Source organism: Helicoverpa zea, chromosome 1, assembly GCF_022581195.2.
Source record: "Helicoverpa zea isolate HzStark_Cry1AcR chromosome 1, ilHelZeax1.1, whole genome shotgun sequence".
NCBI classification, from domain to species: Eukaryota; Metazoa; Arthropoda; class Insecta; order Lepidoptera; family Noctuidae; genus Helicoverpa; species Helicoverpa zea.
The window spans coordinates 11398653-11417403 of NC_061452.1; the positions used below are offsets into that span (position 1 = coordinate 11398653).

The window sequence follows — 18751 nt, forward strand, 5'->3', positions numbered from 1 at the left end:
CTGTGATATTAGAAAACATTTGAAAATTCTTTGGTAATTTCCTGTTTATCTGAATCTTTGTAGTTATCAGAAAATTGAGGGTGGTTCGGTTACTACCATGGAAAATGAAGCAATCGATGGTGGTGACCGAACCGGCCACAATCCTCTCGATTTCTTTCTCCTTGAATGGCAGCTTATCATCAAAATTCTAAGACCCCATTGAATGCAATTGCGAGTACCTTGCACGGAGTCCCGGGTCCGATGATAGTCCATGGTTGGGCCGAAATCAGTTTGTAAGTTTTACACTTCCTAGGAGAGACATAAAGCCAGCGTCAAGCAAATACTCGAGAGCAACACCCAGTATCAGCCTATGTTAAAATTCACGGCTGTTAGGCAGATTTAAGAAAGCTCTGACACTAGGTTATAAAAAAGGTAATGACCGACGTTAAGTAATGAACAAGTCAGCGAGTGACTACTACTCGATAAGAAGAAGAGTCAAGTGAATCCAGCAAAGGTACTATAACCTTTGCCCTGTTATGGATTTATTTCAGGAAAATTTTACATCTATATGGTCTAGGACTGCTGTCGCAGACTATAAGACTGTCGCAGACGAAATGCAGACCGGGGAACTCTAATAGGTAAGAGGTAGCTAAATTATTGTTATTTTATTCGTTCACATCATGAAGATAGTATGGCAATACATTAATTTATGATTTTCAACCAAGTCCCTGAAATGGAAAAAAATAGATTTAGAAAAGCACATACCTGCTTAGGCGTAGAATTATTTCTATAGACAAAGCTCAAGAAGTAGTTCCCCGAATAAACATGGCTGGAATTGGACTTCTATTGGTATGTAAAGTAATTTAAGAAGAAGCATATCCTGTTTTCCGATATGTTTCTGAACAGTCATTTTGTGAAAGATATTTCGTTTCGGTTTACTTATAGGAAATAAATCTTAATAAAAAAAATCTTGACTTACATTTTGTACGCGTTACATACCAGCAAGTCATTTCGTTACACTATGACTGTATGATCGAAGAATTTTTTTATTTACTTCAATTAGGGACTTGCCAAATCAATCAGTCATGGCTGATACTGACAGCGCAAAGATAAATATAATAAAATACAGTAATAATCGTTAGGTGTAATCGTAACGGGTGGTGGTGATATAAATTTGGTATTACCTAACATCATTTGGTTTTCCCTTAATTTTTTATTTAAGGCTGTATACACAATGATTGTAGCAGGATGAGCGACCATCGATATAAATGGGCCACGCCTCCAAATCTTGCGGGATTTTTTGGGGTTTAAACTAGCGGACTTACTTGCTTAGCTGGTATATGCGTGACAAAAGTCCTGATGCACGTGTTACAGGCTTGTTTGTTTGTTCAAAACTAAGCTTTGTTTGAAAGCGTCTTATACGGGGTAATACGGCCATATGAGAAGCTAGCCGGAAGGTTTTTAGCCGTTTATTGCGGTTTATACGGCAAAAAATATACACACCACCATTCATTTTGCGTCTATTACTATTACTGTGGTCGACCCTACCACCATGTGGGGTATATAACAGAAAAGAGGGAAACTCGCCATATTTATTTGTCTAAACTTGCCCTTATAGAATATAGATACTTATCTCTTGAAATCGCAAAATGAAGACTCTACTATCTTCTATTATCTTTCTGGGAAATTAAATTCATGGATTTATACTAATATAAATATCGTATACGGAAAAACAATGCTACACTTGCCAGTCAGCAGTTACAGACAAAATGCGTATTCTTGCAATCTTTGCCCTTTGCATCGCAGCCGTAGCGGGTAAATAAATTATTATTATATTTATATTTTTTACCTTTTCATTATAAATTCATTACAATAGATGCAATTTTCCGGGAAAAAGTCATCATGTTCCGAGCCTATTCCTAACTATATTGGGGTCGGCTTCTAATGTTATCGGAGACAGCGGAGCAACAGTGTTATACAAGGATCGATTACCTATCTGATCTCCTCAACCCAGTTACCCGGGCAACCCGATTCCCCTTGGTAAGACTGGTGTGGGTGGTGGACTTACTGGCTTCCGACTACCAAAGATGTTCAATGACAGCCGGGACCTACAGTTTGACGTGCCCTCCGAAACACAGTCATCATACATTAGAAATGTTGCATTGGTACTTGCCTGACCCGGAATCGAACCCACACACTCGAACCCATACTTGAGAGGTTGATTCTTACCCACCAGGCCACTACGACCACCCTTAAAACTCATGTGTAAAAATATTGCTTAATTTTGCAGCTCGCGGAAATAGAATTGTGGGGGGCTCGGTGACCACCATTGGTAACTACCCCACCATCGCTGCCATGCTGTACTCGCCGAACGCAGTCACATTCTGGCAAGACTGTGGTGGTACCATCCTCAACAACCGAGCCTTGCTCACCGCTGCTCACTGCACCTTGTAAGTATTCTACCAGGTCATAAATTGGAAATTCGAGCAAAGGACTATTTGTTTTAAATATTAAAATCTATTCCAGCAATCGTGGAGCAGTCAACAGATTCCGTATCCGCGTTGGTTCCACCTGGGCTAACAGCGGTGGAGTTGTCCACAACGTTAATCAGAACATTATCCACCCACAATTCAACCCCAACAACTTGAACAATGATGTCGCCATCCTTCGCTCCGCTACCACCTTCTCCTTCAACAATAATGTTCGTGCTGGTTCCATCGCTGGACCCAACTACAATGTCGCTGACAACCAGGTTGTCTGGGCTGCTGGCTGGGGTGACACTTTCGTAAGTTCAATCCCGATTACAAACTCTGCTGAAACTACGTATAGAAAAAGAAGACAAAAAATTAAAATCTTAATTCTTTTTTTTTCAGTCTGGTTCAAACCAAGGTTCCGAGCAATTGCGTCACGTTCAGATGGTGATCATTAACCAGAACACTTGCAGAAACAACTACGCTACCCGTGGTATTTTGGTGAACGAGAACATGATCTGCGCCGGCTGGCCCTCCGGTGGTCGCGACCAGTGCCAGGGAGACTCCGGCGGTCCTCTCTACCACAATGGCGTCGTTGTTGGAATCAGCTCATTCGGTGTTGGATGCGGTCAAGCTTTCTTCCCTGGTGTCAGCGCTCGTGTGTCTCGTTATTCAAGCTGGATCGGAAGCAACGCATAAGAAGTAGAAAGAATACCTGTATATAATATATGATTTGCCCGCACTAGTTTTGTTTGTATTGCTCCAAAGAACTGCTTATTTACAACTTGACTTTTCCTAAGCACCTGTAATAGCTTACCGGCCCAAGAAGGAACATGACGGGTTTTAGTCAGTAAGACTCTGACACTACCTCACGCTGCTAACCTACAGCGGGAGGACATCATTTGGTTTCCAAAATAAAAAAAATAAAAAACTTTCACTTTGAATCCGCCAAAGTCACGCTTATTAATTTTAGTCCTTGAGTTTACACAAATCCTTCCTGGCTTGGAGCAGTTCGATTCGTCTTTACACCAAAAAGGTGTAATCTGTAAGGCCCCGGCCCTCGAATACAGCGGTGCAGGAGCGGCGCGCGCGCTCCATTCAAGCGGTGACCGCCCGCGCCGCCGCCGCTGCCGCCCCGCTGCCCGTAAAATTCGAGGCCGAGGCCTAAAAGCCTTTTTTGCTTTTTGAAAATTGGGGTTGGTTCGGTGGTTCCATGGAAAGTTTAAGAAATTGATGGTAGTCACTGAACCGGCCACAATCCTCTTATTATCTTCTTATTCTATTTTGGCTGGAGCTCCTATCGCGGAAAAACTTCTTTACAAAGAAATACAGCTTAATAAACATGATAAATGTTTTTTTTTGAAACTTACATTAACGTAGCACATACGAAGTACCGAGCTGGTTAAAAAAGGAACTTTATGTAAAACTATTTGAAATCTGAAAAACTTTAGACCCAAAAGTGAAGTAGCTAGCTTGCCAGCTCGAGAATCAATTACTGATGATATTAATAGAAAATAATGAATTGCCAGCATTAGCCATCAATCAGTTGATAGTGGAGGTATAAAGATAAATAATAATAATTACGGTGATGAAACAGTTAATTTTTCCTTCTGTCTATACGATAAAACGGAGTGATAACAGCTCACATCCTTTGGTTTTACCAAATCCGTTTTGGGCTCAACTAAGGCTATGTGCTTACACCAGAGCACTATTTGGAATAGAAAAATTTAATACCGATGCCTTACAGTTAGACATATTCTGTGACGTCATAATGTAAAAACTCCTAATAACGTAGCGTCGCCAAAATGCGGGTGTTCAGGGAACGAGGAACTTTACTTTAACTGGCTAAGCCCTTATTGCCTCTTTGGAACCCACTTATTTTACAAATGTCTCAAGGAGCCCGAACTTGCTAATTCCCTAGAAACTGATCGTTTAGATGTCGAAATTGTGTAGTTGACAAAGAAGGCGCCTGCCCTCCCTGTCTTATGGTATCTCCGCTAATCTTCTTCTTCTGTGGCAAAACTGAAGCCTTTTCATTTTAGGCTTTTTCCAACGATTGTTCGAAAGAATTAGTGTAGCCCAGTAACTCAATGGACTCCAAAAAGGACATGGGTGGATTTTATTCAGTCATTTGATGATTTTCACCTCAAAAAACACTATAGAAGCATTCGAGTTAAAAAAATGAGACGTCTTATGATCCAACATTTAATTTATCTAGTCTCTATTCTATACTCGTCCTTATAATTTGCTGGAGGGTAAAATATAAAAATTGTTTCTTATCAAAATAATATGTAATCGCTGCCCCAGGAAATTCATGACATATCTAAATCTTATGCTATCTTTCAGTACATATAACATCAATCAGACCTTATGTATATAAATGTCATGTATCAAGAGTACTTACACAGTTTATCAGTCAGCAGTAACAGACAATATGCGGCTTCTAGTGGTCTTCGCTCTTTGCATCGCTGCCGTTGCAGGTACGTCTTTTTGGATTATTATATTCTTTAAATTGATTTTTATTAACTTTGATATTTTTGTAAAACCTTTATCACCTACGGTAATTTAATTTATAGCTGTTTTTTTCCTTTTCTTGATTTGCCTCTAAAATAAATATTATACCAATTCAATAAGTTTTTGGTTCGTCTATGGATGATATGATCAAAGTATCTAGTTCTGATTTTCCGTCGTTCAGATGTTTTGGTTACTTTTGCAGTAGTTAAATACAAATTCTTCTATAACCCCTCATCACAGAAGCCTCGATCTTTTCTTGGTTAGCTGTGGTTATATAAACATGTTTTTATCTTGCAGCAACGGGAAATAGAATTGTTGGTGGCACGGTGACCACTATTGACCGTTACCCCACCATAGCCGCTATGCTGTACGCCCCGAACGCAGTGACATTCTGGCAGAGCTGTGGTGGTACCATCCTCAACAACCGAGCTTTGCTCACCGCTGCGCACTGTACCCAGTACGTACTTTCATGGATATTATAGCGTGAATACAAATAAAGATTTCTTATTAGTTATCTTTAATTATCTTCCTATTCCAGCAATCGTGGAGCAGTCAACAGATTCCGTATCCGCGTTGGCTCCACCTGGGCTAACAGCGGTGGAGTTGTCCACAACGTTAATCAGAACATTATCCACCCACAATTCGACAGCAGAACCTTAAACAACGACATTGCCATCCTGCGCTCCACTACTACCTTCTCTTTCAATAACAATGTTCGCCCCGGTTCCATCGCTGGAGCCAACTATAATCCCGCTGATAACCAGGCTGTCTGGGCTGCTGGCTGGGGTGACACTTTCGTAAGTTCAACAGCGGGCAATTTTCTTTCATCTATTTTGTTGTAACATAATATGAAAGTATTTTTTTGTGTTTTCTTCCAGTCTGGTTCAAACCAGGGCTCTGAGCAGTTGCGCCACGTTCAGTTGGTCATCATTAACCAGAACACTTGCAGAAACAACTACGCTACCCGTCTCACTATGGTCAACGAGAACATGATTTGCGCCGGCTGGCCCTCCGGTGGTCGTGACCAGTGCCAGGGAGACTCCGGCGGTCCTCTCTACCACAACGGCATCGTTGTTGGTGTCAGCTCTTTCGGTATTGGATGCGGTGACGCCTTTTTCCCTGGTGTTAGCGCTCGTGTCTCCCGTTACACATCTTGGATCTCCTCCAACGCATAAGAAGCTAAAATAAATAATTAACGCAAAATATTTGAATTTTTTTTTTGTCTAAAAGAGAGAAGAGGTTCTCAATTTCTCTGAATTCACCTCGAATATACCGATAAAGAAGACAGTTTCTGTATATGAAGGAGTAGACTTACCTATTGGTCGCACTGACATCAGGTCAGGATCTGATGATGGAAATCTTGAGAAATAGAGGGCAGCTTTCAAAAGTTGTAGGCATGCGTAGGGTAAAAACTAGACACTAAGGCGTATGTCTGATAACGCTATGCAACAGTGAAGGTTCATAATTGATCTGATAATGGAGACGAGAGAAGGTCGAGGGAACTCGGCAAAGGCATATATTAACTACCTCGTGTTTGTGCTTATATTATTCGTATTGATGAGAACTTTCCACTAATGCGGATAAAAACAAAAAAAAAACCGAGGAGCATCGATCTAGCTAGAAGGCCATGTCAAAAGTTTTATTGTGACCCTTTTATTATTTTACGCTTAGTAGTCTTTTACTTTATTTGAACCTCTCTCCTAGTGCTGCCAAGCAGTGGGACTGATGACGCAGGGCAGGCACAAATCATTATTTGCGTACAATCAATAAATATAAATATATCTATATATACCTATAAATACATATATCATTGAACATGTGTATAATTAGATAAAGATGATTCAAAGTGAACATTTTAATCTTTCTTGATTTATTATGTAGATCCAAAACGAGCCACCAGAGCGGCAGCTACTTTAGACTTACTAAGACATGTTAGATTGGTTGCACTACTAGCTCCGGTTTTACACGCCTTATGTGGAACCCGCCCAATATTGTCAAAATAAGTCACTAATTATAATCAATCAAGACAATCTTTGACAAATTGGTTTTAATTTGACAAAACTAATCTCGAACCAAAACAAAATCGGAACCCGGGCTCCTCGTTAGTTCTAATACCTGATCACGCCTACAATACTTTGCTTGACCTACAAGAAGGCGCATAACCTACCTTCCTTATGGCATCTTCGACACCTTTCTTTCCTCCGTGCTTGTTGCCATATACATACGTATTAAAGAGTATGGAAGACCAAATGCTGCGCCGACCCCAAATTATTTCTTTTAACTGTCTCTCTGTGGTTATCAGAAAATTGAGGGTGGTTCGGTGACTACCATGGAAAGTTAAAAAATCGATGGTAGTCACCGAACCGGCCACAATTCCCCTATTATCTTCTTACATTATTTTGTCTGGAGCTAATATTGAAAAAACAAAACTTGCTTTATAAAGATTATCATAAGTTTTACCTACTTACAACTTAAATAAAATGATAGTAATTAATGATATCTTTTGATACTTACATGAACTTATGAAGTACTGAGATAGTTTAAAAGAGAAGAGGAACTCTATTTATAACTTATACTTCTATATTAAATCTGAATTTATTTTTTACTAGAAGGTAAGGTAAGGTAAGGTTTAGGTTTTATGTAAATATGTATATATTTTTTAATATTTGAATATAATCTTTTACATATCTTTCATGTAATTAAAATCTTTTTTTTTTAACTTATGAACTTCAGAACCAAAAGCTAGCTTGCCAGCTCGTGAATCACTAACTGAAGCTACAAGCAGATAGTATTCTCTATGTCTTGAATGTATGTTATTACTCATCAATCAATTTGCTACGATAGTGGCGGTTAAAAGATAAATAATCCTAATAATGTAATAAATGCGAAGGTTTGTACGTAGGTATGGAAACCCTGGCTAGAGGTATGTGCATGTTTGTTCCTCTTTCACGCAAAAACGAACGAATGGATTTTGATATGGCAGTAATATAGAAAATAACAGTATATCAGAATAAATCTATCTATTTTTACTTCCGAGGAAGTAGAATAAAGATGAAACCAACGGAGGAAGGAAAGATGAGGTGAAACCGCCGGCTGAAGCTAGTAATACTAATAAGGTAAAATACTATAGGAGTTAATTTTTCCTTCTATCTAGATATATTTTGGTTTTACCATAACTGTTTTTTTAACTCGGTTAAGGTTCCTGAAACAATATTAATATTATTAAAATGGTGATGGCCTATGTTCAACTGTGGACATCTTATGTTTACGATGATAAAAATATCGCCTACGATAAGTGTAATTTTTTCGGGAAATAGATTTTTATGAACCTAATTGTGTCGTGGAGAAGCACAGAATAACGGCTTAGGTAAAATAATTGATAAAAAGTGCCATCATCATCTGGCTAGCCTGTTCTCAATTATGTTGGGGTCGGCTTCTAGTGTAACTGGACGCAGATTAGAAGTAATGTTTTCCATGGATGGATTGCCTATCTGACCTCCACAACCCAATAACCCAGGTAACCCGATACCCTTTACTCCTTTGGTCCACGAGGGAAAAGCCTGCCAGAGTTGCGGGATTGTTCGAAGGTTACCACGGCCCTGATACATAAAGAGCTGAAAAAGGAAGAGGTGACAAGCCACAGCGGGAGGGGTCATTTGATGATATCCCAAAAAAAGGGACAAAGGGAAAGTCTTTAGTGAATCAAGAAGGGTTAAGTTTTTCACATCAATCAATCAGCTTTGATACTGACAGTACCTATTAAGATAAATAATAATAAATAATAATTATCATCAAATGGATAATATATAAATATCATGTGATATTTACCAAACACCGTTCGGTTTTTCCTAAAATAATTTGGGAATTTATTAAAGCTTAATATACATTGTATTATATGTGCGATTTTCTAATCTTATAATATTAACTTAATAATATTAGTGCAAAGAAGAAAATGCAAGTCCGCGTGTTTGTTACACTATATAATATGAGTTATGACAGCAACTGCGAGACTGCTACAAGGCGTGTACAAATGGACAATGATACATTTTGAAAAATTGCATTATACACAATATTATTAGTGTGGGTTCGCCCTTAGCCAGTAGGCCAACTACCTGCGGTAACTAGTGTGCGGTAACGCTTATTGTATGCGCGATCTTGCCCTTCTCTTAATATTTCTAAGTAAGGATACAGACAACATTTTCTGACACTGTATCCCCTGGGAGCAATAGAGTTGTCTAAAAGAGTTACTGTGGAACACTGTAAATATATGATTGTTTTGAACAAAAAATAGGTATAACTGAAAATTGAAATAGAAAACAATATGGGAATAAAATCCTTTTGAAAAAGGACCTTGAAATTGTGGACAAGTGACCCAGTCATTAAACGATATTATTTTGAAATACGAATATTATTTAGTGCGAGTCGGACTCGCCGTGGGTTAAGGGAATAGCAGACTATTGAAATTAAGGTAAATAAAAAGGTAAACTAAAGCTAAATAAATATGAAGCTTTTCGAATTAAATAAATAAAGAAAAGATGAACAGTACTTCGAGACAAACTCGCTGCTGGGTTACTGTTGCTATGTTACTGTAATGCAAATATGACGCGAAACACTTCATTTATTGCGCCACTTCTTCATCCCAGCAAAAATACATAGAAAGTGGTGAATGGTGGGCGTTTTGGGGCTATCTTTTGTTATTTTTTGAGGAATTTCACCCCAATTATTTGAGCTATGAATGTATTTTTTTTCACTGTTTGTTGAGACGCTTTGGTCAATTTTAATTTATCCCCCAAGAAGTCCAGCACCTTAAAGAGGTAGATAATGAGCTGCACTCTCAAAACTAGCCTCTTTACAAAGTGAAACCACAAAAGATTTTGTTTCGTGTATGAAGGGGAGACAAAAAGTAATCACATCGGCAATTGTACGCGAATCAGTTAATCTAGTCTGAACTCATCCTTACGGCTTACAGTAGAGGTAAATGTGGAAATAAAACGATATGTAATCATTAAGCGGTGAAGATTTGGCTATCTAATATTATCTGTTTAAGGAAATATCAATCCGTTTTGGTATAAATATCATTAACTTTAAGCAATAATCACACTTGTCAATCAGCAGTTGGACAACATGCGTATTCTTGCAGTTCTCGCCCTTTGTGTCGCAGCCGTCTCGGGTATGTCATTATTTTTTAGACTATTCTTAAGAACCATGAGAACAACTTTCACATTTCTTGAGATTCAGCCTGGTGAACAAGATCCAATTTCACTCCTTTGGTACGGAACCCTAAAAACAGCAAATCACTTTGCTGTTGTTCATCTACAATTATTGTTATATTTTACAGCTGTACAGAGGACACCTGGTTCGAGGATCGTGGGTGGCTCACTGACCACTATCGACCGCTACCCCACCCTCGCCGCTCTGCTGTACTCATCCAACTTAGTTCAATACTGGCAAGATTGCGGTGGCACCATCCTCAACAACCGAGCTATCCTCACCGCCGCTCACTGCACTGTGTACGTACCTACTATTTCTGGGTCATAAAATGTGAATAAAAATCCAGAATGGTACTTGAATAATGTACTTTTTGTTTCAGTGGTTTCGCAGCCAACCGATTCCGTATCCGCGTTGGCTCCACCTGGGCTAACAGTGGTGGAGCTGTCCACAACGTTGCTTCGAACATCATTCATCCACAATTCAACAGATGGAACTTAAACAATGACGTCGCCGTCTTGCGCGTGTCTAACACCTTCTCCTTCAACAACAATGTTCGCGCTGCTTCCATCGCTGGTGCCAACTACAATGTCGGTGACAACCAGGCTGTCTGGGCTGCTGGCTGGGGTGACACTTTCGTAAGTACAACAGCGAGCATAAAATACATAAAACTTTGATTTTTATAAAGTATGTATTACCATAACTCTTTGTTCTTTTTCAGTATGGTTCAGAGCAGGGTTCCGAGCAGTTACGTCACGTTCAGCTTGCGATCGTAAATCAGAACACTTGCAGAAACAACTACGCTACCCGTGGTGTTGTGGTCAACGAGAACATGTTATGCGCTGGCTGGGCCACCGGTGGTCGTGACCAGTGCCAGGGTGACTCCGGCGGTCCTCTCTACCACAACGGCATCGTTGTTGGTGTCTGCTCCTTCGGTATTGGCTGCGGTGACGCCTTCTTCCCTGGTGTTAGCGCTCGTGTTTCCCGTTACACATCTTGGATCTCCTCCAACGCATAAGAAGTTTAAATAAATTGATAATTTGCAAAATGTTATTTTGTTCAGTAACAGGCTGTCTATGCAAACAAGTTTATCCTATGCCCGATAGGAAAAAACAGTTTTGCCCAAGACACACTAGTTGATCCTGATGTACATATGCCAGTTTATGATTTGAAGGTTGGCCGGTAACATGTATTATAGTTCCTTAGATGGATTGGAAATGTATGAAATAAATTATGTAGGGTATATTCCCGGAAACAGATAGCTATATTAAATGTGTTCAGGGTACATCGCTATGGAAAACACCCTGTTTAGGGAAATACGACCTGGACAGCTTCGGTTAAAACACTAAGACATCTTAATACCGCAGAATCATTGAATACGTGTTTGGCATTTTTCTTTGATGCGTCTAACAAGCCTAGAAACGGGTAGAATGCCGTTTTCTGGGTATTTTAGATATCTAAATTAAAACCTCTTTTAGGCTTAGATTGCATGATAAGGAAATTAAAAATAAAAATTGACGTGACTTCATATTGACATAATTGTTATGACAAATTGGGAATTGTACCTATCCTATCTGGCATCAACAAGGTGAAATATTTGTACAAAAAGAGTACTGAGGATTTTTATAAAAGTTAGTAATGTTGTGTTACATTTCCAGCACCCAGTTCCTATCTATACGTTGCTTGTTGGGACCAGAATTGTGATATCAATACAAAATTTCACTAATTACTTTTAGAAGATAATAATACAATTCCGACAGCTTTAGCATATTGACCTAAGTATTATTAGGATAGTATTGGCTTTATATATTCTGAAGAACTTTACGTTAGAAAAGAGAAGTCTTATAACATACCAGGGAATGAGTATGTCTATACTCCTTGCTTACAGGTGACCCAATCTTTCTGTGGACGAGTTTATTTCATGCGGACAAAGTCCCTTATCAATCACGGTCAATCACGATCGAAAAGGCAATCACGGTCTCGTGACTATTCGATGTTGAATATAGAGGAATTTGGAACTACTACTGTTTCCTGCTGCACCCATATTGGGAGGAGTTGTTTTATTATGCCCCATCGATCAAAAGGAACGTGTTTATCTAAAATTACCACATAAGGAGAATCGAGAATTTATGAAATGACACCAACATGAAACATCATGTTTGAATTTGAATTGGAGTAATCTTATCACCTTGACAGTAAATTAAAACGAGAATTTCGCTTAAATAGAAATCGAAGCTATCCTTTGGAACATCAGTAGTCTTTGGACATCCAAAATGCGGGTTTATGCTCTTTTGACCCTCATTGTTATAGTTATGGCAGGTACGTAAATTGTAATGAAAAACATAACATTCAAATTCGTTCATGAATGTAGATAATACATTTGTTTCGGGCATCAGCTTTGTATTTTTACATTACAGAGGTGCCGATTTACCCCGAAAAGATAGTGGGTGGTTCTGTGACCACCATTGACCAGTACCCTGCTATCGTTTCTTGTCTATATTCAAACGACTTGGTCAATTATACCCAATACTGTGCTGGTACTATCCTCAACAGAAGGTCCGTTCTAACTGCTGCTCATTGTACTTTGTAAGTATAACTTAAGGATTCTTTGTTCTACCCCTTATTAGAATCGTATAAAGATTGCTCAATACAAATGGCTCTAAATAACATTAGGTATATTAGTCGTAATATATCATTTTAACAAATCCTTGTTTCTTCTTTCTGCAGTGGTGATCCCGCTAATAAGTGGCGTATCCGTGTGGGTTCGAGTTTTGCCAATAGCGGTGGTCTTGTCCACAATGTTGAGCAAATTATCCAACATCCTATGTTCAATGTTGCAGCTCATTGTGACTATGACTTTGCTATCTTGCGCTCCGCCACTTTTATTACGTTCAACAAAAACGCGAGGCCTGTTGCCATAGCTGGCGATATTTACGAAATTCCCGATCACCAGCCTGTTTGGGCCGCTGGATTTGGTCTGACTTCTGTATGTATAAGCTTGAATAAGTCTACTTATTTATACGAATTTCCATACATCTCTACTATACATATTTATTAACTAACTTCATTTTTAACGGCTGGACTGATATGAATTTGACTTATGTTAATTTCAATGTGTTAGGTGGCACGGCTGTCAGTTTTTCCTGTTACACAGTACCAAGTTCGCTGGGTCAGGTAGATAAATATATTTTATTCCAATTTTTAGGAGAAAGGTCCTGCCTCCGAGATACTGCGCCACGTCCAGGTATTTACAGTCAACCACGATGCTTGTAAAGGCCCTTACAAAAGTGTAGGAATAACTATAACTGAGAACATGTTGTGCTCTGGTGTGTTCAACGCTGGTGGTCGTGACCAGTGCACGCAAGACTCCGGAGGTCCTCTCTTCCACAATGGCGTCCTTGTTGGTGTCTGCTCCTTTGGTTTTGGATGTGCTAGACCACAGTTCCCTGGTGTCAACGCTCGGGTGTCACGTGCATCCGCATGGATTAGAAAAAACGCGTAAATAATATAGGCTCGCAACAATTGACTTTAATTACGATTATTGATGAGAAGCTAAACTTAAAGCTAAGCTAATTTGGTTTTGTTTTATAGTGAGTGTTTTTTGTTTCTCCAGTATTGTATTGAAATTGTAATAAAAAAATATTTAATAGCAAACTTTTTTTATATTAGTGTACCCATCATCGAACTGTATCCTGCATGCGTAAGTTCTTGTAAGTATATAATACCTGTGGGATATAAATATCTTAATGATTGAGAATATGGGTGAACTATTGCGTGTTTACTAATAAATTAAGGAAAGATAGATGTTTAAGGTAACACGCTGCTTTGACAACAGTTCCTACTGAATGCCGTCATCACGTTATCTAAATATTGATTGCGTCTTTCCGGCAATCATATTTAAGGCTTCATTCATTGTAAACTCTTTTAATTTGGTAATGGCTTATATGAAAGTTTAGGCTTCACTATCCCATAGGTATACTTATGTGAGCATATTTTAAAGACTTACATACATATTATAATAATAAAAAATATATTATAAGAGCCATAAATGCCTAATTTAGTCGAAAATTACAGCATAAGGAAATCTGCTTTACAAATAATGCTTTTAAAATATAAAATAACTTTGTAAAAGTGTGATAACTATAAGGAAAGTTTTTAAATATAAAGAAAATCTTATCACTCGGTAGTACCTATAAATTAACCCTAGACAGTATAAATACATTCGGAGTTTACCTATAGTTCTGATTACTAGTAGACTTTTGAGAGTGAGAGTGATTGCTGTATAGATATTGCTGTAATAGTCAACATGAGAGTGATTGCTGTATGGGCCCTATGTGTGGCGGTTGTGGCAGGTTTGTGAATTAATTAATCATCTAGATTAAATTTAATTTTAAAATAGTTATAACACTACTTTTTCCTTTACAGCTGTGCCAACCAACCCACAAAGGATAGTTGGTGGTTCTTTAACTACCATTGGCCAGTACCCTACAATGGTTGCCTGTCTAAATGCAATTAACTCGGTTAACTTCTTCCAGTCTTGTGGTGGAACTATCCTCAACAATAGGTCCATCTTAACTGCAGCTCACTGCTCTTTGTAAGTATATTATACATAGGTTAAGGATCGAAGCTTTGTTTTTCTTTCTATGTGGTACTAAGTTAAAAATTTTCTCTGATAATTATCAATCTGATAATCACCTCGCATGTGTATTTTTTTGTCAGTGGCGATAGAGCAAATCAATGGCGCTTCCGTGTGGGTTCTACCTTCGCTAATAGCGGCGGCATCGTGCACAACGTTCAACAAATCATCAACCACCCCAATTATAACCATGCCATATTTGATAATGATTTCGCCATCTTACGTTCCGTTACTGTTATTTCAATTATCAACAATGTGAGGGCAGTCTCCATTGCTGGTGCTAATTACAATTTGCCCGATAACCAGGCTGTCTGGACCGCTGGATGGGGTCGGATTTCCGTAAGTACTGTTTTTTACTTGGCAGGTAAACACATCTTAACGATTTTTTCTCAAAATTTCTGTTCTGTTTCACAGGAGGATGGTCCTCCCTCCGAGCAACTGCGACACGTCCAGGTCTTTACTATCAACCAAGCAATTTGCAGAAGCCGTTATGCAGCTGCTTTCAGAACCATCACTGACAACATGTTGTGCTCTGGTATACTCGACGTCGGTGGTCGTGACCAGTGCTCGCAAGACTCCGGTGGTCCCCTCTATCACAACGGGATCCAGGTCGGCGTCTCCTCCTTTGGTCAGGGATGCGCCAGGCCACAGTTCCCCGGTGTCTATGCTCGCGTTTCACGAGCAACTGCTTGGATCACAAGTAACGCTTAAAACGTTTAAGCAAATGATCAACAATAGTTGATTGAATAGACGAATGTATCTTTTCATATTATTTGATCACCGACTATCAAAAATATACCTTCTTCATAAAATATTTTGAAATCTGTCGTTTTTATTTACCAAAATTATTTTTGTACATTAAGAAATACATGCTTTTAATTAAATCAACTGGATCAGGGGTATCAGTTACAGGTACCTCGACCACTGGGGGCGTAAGCCACTTACCCGAAATTCCAGCCAGCTGTTTGTGGCAAAATTGTGCATAAAGTTGTTCCTTTAACGGGGATACAATAACTATCAAAATTATTTAATTTACCTGAGAAGTTTAAAGTCTCCTCTCTATCTATCAAAATACACATAGATTTAAAATCAAATCATAATCATCCTGTGCGATGTACCTTACCCAGCACTGCCCATTGCCACGATACTGAGTGTACTAACCAAAAACTCATAGTAATTTTAATAAGATGGTCCCCTAGAGTGTCAAATAAGCATTTGCTCCCTGACTAAAATAAAAATCTACTGAAAAATAATGCCTAGTCATAAATTACTGCAATATGAAATCTGCTTTATGAAATGCGGCTGGGTTTTTTTTTATAAAATATATCTGTAAAAATGTGATAGGTTTAATTAGTTTTTCAATATCAAGGATAATCTTATCTCTCGGTACCTATAACTTTATCCTAGACAGTATAAATACATTCCGAGTCTATAGTTTTTATTACTAGTAGACTTCTGACCGTCAAAATGAGAGTGGTTGCTATATGGGCCCTATGTGTAGCGGTTGTGGCAGGTTAGTAAATTAATATAATTCTACTAATAACATCAATGAAAAAGTTCGTAAGAAGTTCTCGCTGTAGATATGTGTTAGTGTGAACATTCACAGAAAAACTGCTGAATGTATTTTGTTAAAACTTGGCAGTTATGTAGCATATGTATATAGTTATCGGCACGAATCTTGAGCTCTGACCTACATCTGCTCAGAAGTGATTTATTAGCAAAGAACCAAACCCGAGTGACGGCTATGACGCGATGCACTGCGGGCCAATCACCGCTTTAGCCCGCCCATGCGCCTCACTTCATACCACAAAAGGGACCCAATAAATTACTTCTGCGCAGGTGAAGGTCAGAGCTCAAGATTCGTGCCGATAACTCAAAATCAAAATCAAAATCAAAATCAAAAGTCATTTATTCAAACTTGGCTGCAAAACAGCACTTTTCGAACGTCAAAAAAAAAAAATTACAAAAGACAGCCCCCAAAACCCCCACCCTTCACCACTTCCTATGTGTTTTTGCTGGGAAGAAGAAGTGGCGAAGTGGTGAACTATACATCAGAATAGTATGAAGACCACTTTATGTCCGAATGCGAGAAGTAGTCAAAAAAATCAAACGTAACAGACATGCGGTAGCAATTTTTGTCTTACATTTCCCCTCAAAGGTTACTTAAACTAGATAGCAAATATAAAGAAATGTAAAAATAGTAACAACACTATTTTTTCCTCTACAGCCGTGCCAACCAACCCCCAGAGGATAATCGGTGGTTCTTTAACTACCATTGACCAGTACCCTACGATGGCTGCTTGTCTGACTACATTTAACTTTGTTAACTACTTCCAATCTTGTGGTGGTACTATCCTCAACAATAGGTCCATCTTAACTGCTGCTCACTGTACCATGTAAGTATACTATAGGTACATTAAAGATTTAAACTTTGCTCTTCCTTAGTTTATTCTTTATTGCACACATAAACATATTTTGACACACAGATTACAGAGAGATTATGCACAACAGCGAGCTTAACCCAGTTTTGGGTTCTCTTACAGCCAACCTTAGAGTGGAAGAGTGATTTGATGGGGTAGGGCAAATTCAGTGAGCATTGTGTGCAACTTTTTGCTAATGCTTCCTTCTGTGATGTATTAACTTCGAATCGTTCTTTGATGTGGATTTGACCTCGCATGTGTTTTTACAGCGGTGATACTGCAAATCAATGGCGCTTCCGTGTGGGTTCATCCTTCGCCAATAGCGGCGGCATTGTCCACAATGTTCAGCAAATCTTCAACCACCCCAACTATGACCAGGCCGCCTATCTTGACTTGGACATCGCTATCTTGCGTTCCGCCACTGCTATCTCATTCAATAACAATGTGAGACCAGTTTCCATCGCTGGCTCTAATTACAATTTGCCCGATAACCAGGTTGTCTGGGCCGCTGGATGGGGTGTGACTGTAAGTACTGTTACTTTTGGCAGGGATCTGCATCTTGCAAATATATGCTAAGTTTGTTTCTGTTTTGCAGGAGAGTGGTTCTACGTCCGAGCAACTGCGCCACGTCCAGGTCTTTTCTATCAATCAAGCCGCTTGCAGAAGCCGTTATGCAGCTAGAGGCGTAAGCATCACTGACAACATGTTGTGCTCTGGTATACTCGGCGTCGGTGGTCGCGACCAGTGTTCACAAGACTCTGGTGGTCCCCTCTATCATAACGGGATCCAGGTCGGTGTTTGCTCTTTCGGCATTGGATGCGCCGATCCACAGTTCCCTGGTGTTAATGCCCGCGTTTCACGTGTGACAGCTTGGATCACAAGTAACGCTTAAAACGTTTAAAATCGTTGATAGAATAGCTGTTACTATATATAGAAAACCGAATATATAACTCGTTTCGAAAATATACCTACAAAATTTTATTTGTTTGACTTTCTATCTCTCTTCCTTTGTTATATCTGCCTTTTTGCAAACAATATATTATGAGAACTCTTGTCGCTTTTATTCACCTTATTGGATCCTAAATACTTTTCCAATCTTGCTTGATAGTACATTATATTGCTATCTTCAAATAATATTTCTTTGACATGAGCATTGAACACTTGATTGAAGAGATGCAACTGGGATGTTTAAAACCAATTGCGAGGCTCTTAGCCTGCTCTTGCCAGAATAGGAGGAAACTCAAGATAAGGCAGATTTTTTACATGAGACAGACGGTAGACCTAATTGTTTTTTAATTATTTGCAGTAGGTGGTTTTTTGGCAACAGCGGTGGTGTTGTCTACAAATCACCAACCACGTACAATGTGGCCGCCTACGTTGATAATGACATTGCTATCTTACGCCCCGCCCATGTTATATCATTTGACAACAATGTGAGGTAATTATCATTAGCACCAGTGTTGGAAATAGGATAAACACTGGTGCTGATAAAAAGATTGTCTGTGTCGCCAGGTGGGGCCTTA

General features: G+C 39.0%; 7 protein-coding genes across 8 annotated transcripts in view; 6 read left to right on the plus strand and 1 right to left on the minus strand.

Moving 5' to 3' along the window:
- The window catches only part of LOC124635257 (solute carrier family 12 member 4), a 494187-nt gene that overhangs the window by 147755 nt on the left and 327681 nt on the right, over positions 1 to 18751 (minus strand). The gene's annotated exons all lie outside the window — the stretch shown is intronic.
- Positions 1701 to 3192, plus strand: LOC124635519 (trypsin, alkaline C-like). Its single transcript, XM_047171411.1, has 4 exons — positions 1701 to 1794; positions 2270 to 2429; positions 2506 to 2764; positions 2853 to 3192. Exons 1-4 carry the CDS (start codon positions 1749 to 1751, stop codon positions 3147 to 3149), a joined length of 762 nt encoding a protein of 253 aa, XP_047027367.1. The 5' UTR covers positions 1701 to 1748; the 3' UTR covers positions 3150 to 3192.
- LOC124635357 (trypsin, alkaline B-like) lies at positions 4825 to 6167 on the plus strand. The gene is made up of 4 exons (XM_047171239.1): positions 4825 to 4930; positions 5262 to 5421; positions 5503 to 5761; positions 5843 to 6167. Exons 1-4 carry the CDS (start codon positions 4831 to 4833, stop codon positions 6137 to 6139), a joined length of 816 nt encoding a protein of 271 aa, XP_047027195.1. The 5' UTR covers positions 4825 to 4830; the 3' UTR covers positions 6140 to 6167.
- On the plus strand, positions 10064 to 11215 carry LOC124635407 (trypsin CFT-1-like). The gene is made up of 4 exons (XM_047171294.1): positions 10064 to 10134; positions 10303 to 10474; positions 10555 to 10810; positions 10894 to 11215. Exons 1-4 carry the CDS (start codon positions 10089 to 10091, stop codon positions 11188 to 11190), a joined length of 771 nt encoding a protein of 256 aa, XP_047027250.1. The 5' UTR covers positions 10064 to 10088; the 3' UTR covers positions 11191 to 11215.
- On the plus strand, positions 12446 to 13674 carry LOC124635528 (trypsin, alkaline C-like). The gene is made up of 4 exons (XM_047171422.1): positions 12446 to 12491; positions 12590 to 12758; positions 12900 to 13158; positions 13378 to 13674. Exons 1-4 carry the CDS (start codon positions 12446 to 12448, stop codon positions 13672 to 13674), a joined length of 771 nt encoding a protein of 256 aa, XP_047027378.1.
- Positions 14414 to 15630, plus strand: LOC124635344 (trypsin, alkaline C-like). Of its 2 annotated transcripts, XM_047171232.1 has the most exons (4): positions 14414 to 14524; positions 14598 to 14766; positions 14892 to 15147; positions 15223 to 15630. In XM_047171232.1, the coding sequence occupies exons 1-4, from the start codon at positions 14479 to 14481 to the stop codon at positions 15517 to 15519; spliced, it is 768 nt and encodes a 255-aa protein (XP_047027188.1). In that variant the 5' UTR covers positions 14414 to 14478; the 3' UTR covers positions 15520 to 15630. The 2 variants fall into 2 exon arrangements, with proteins under 2 accessions (XP_047027188.1, XP_047027180.1); XM_047171224.1 differs by having other exon boundaries at positions 14892 to 15630.
- Positions 16183 to 18209, plus strand: LOC124635447 (trypsin, alkaline C-like). Its single transcript, XM_047171331.1, has 4 exons — positions 16183 to 16321; positions 17036 to 17204; positions 17498 to 17753; positions 17824 to 18209. The coding sequence occupies exons 1-4, from the start codon at positions 16276 to 16278 to the stop codon at positions 18118 to 18120; spliced, it is 768 nt and encodes a 255-aa protein (XP_047027287.1). The 5' UTR covers positions 16183 to 16275; the 3' UTR covers positions 18121 to 18209.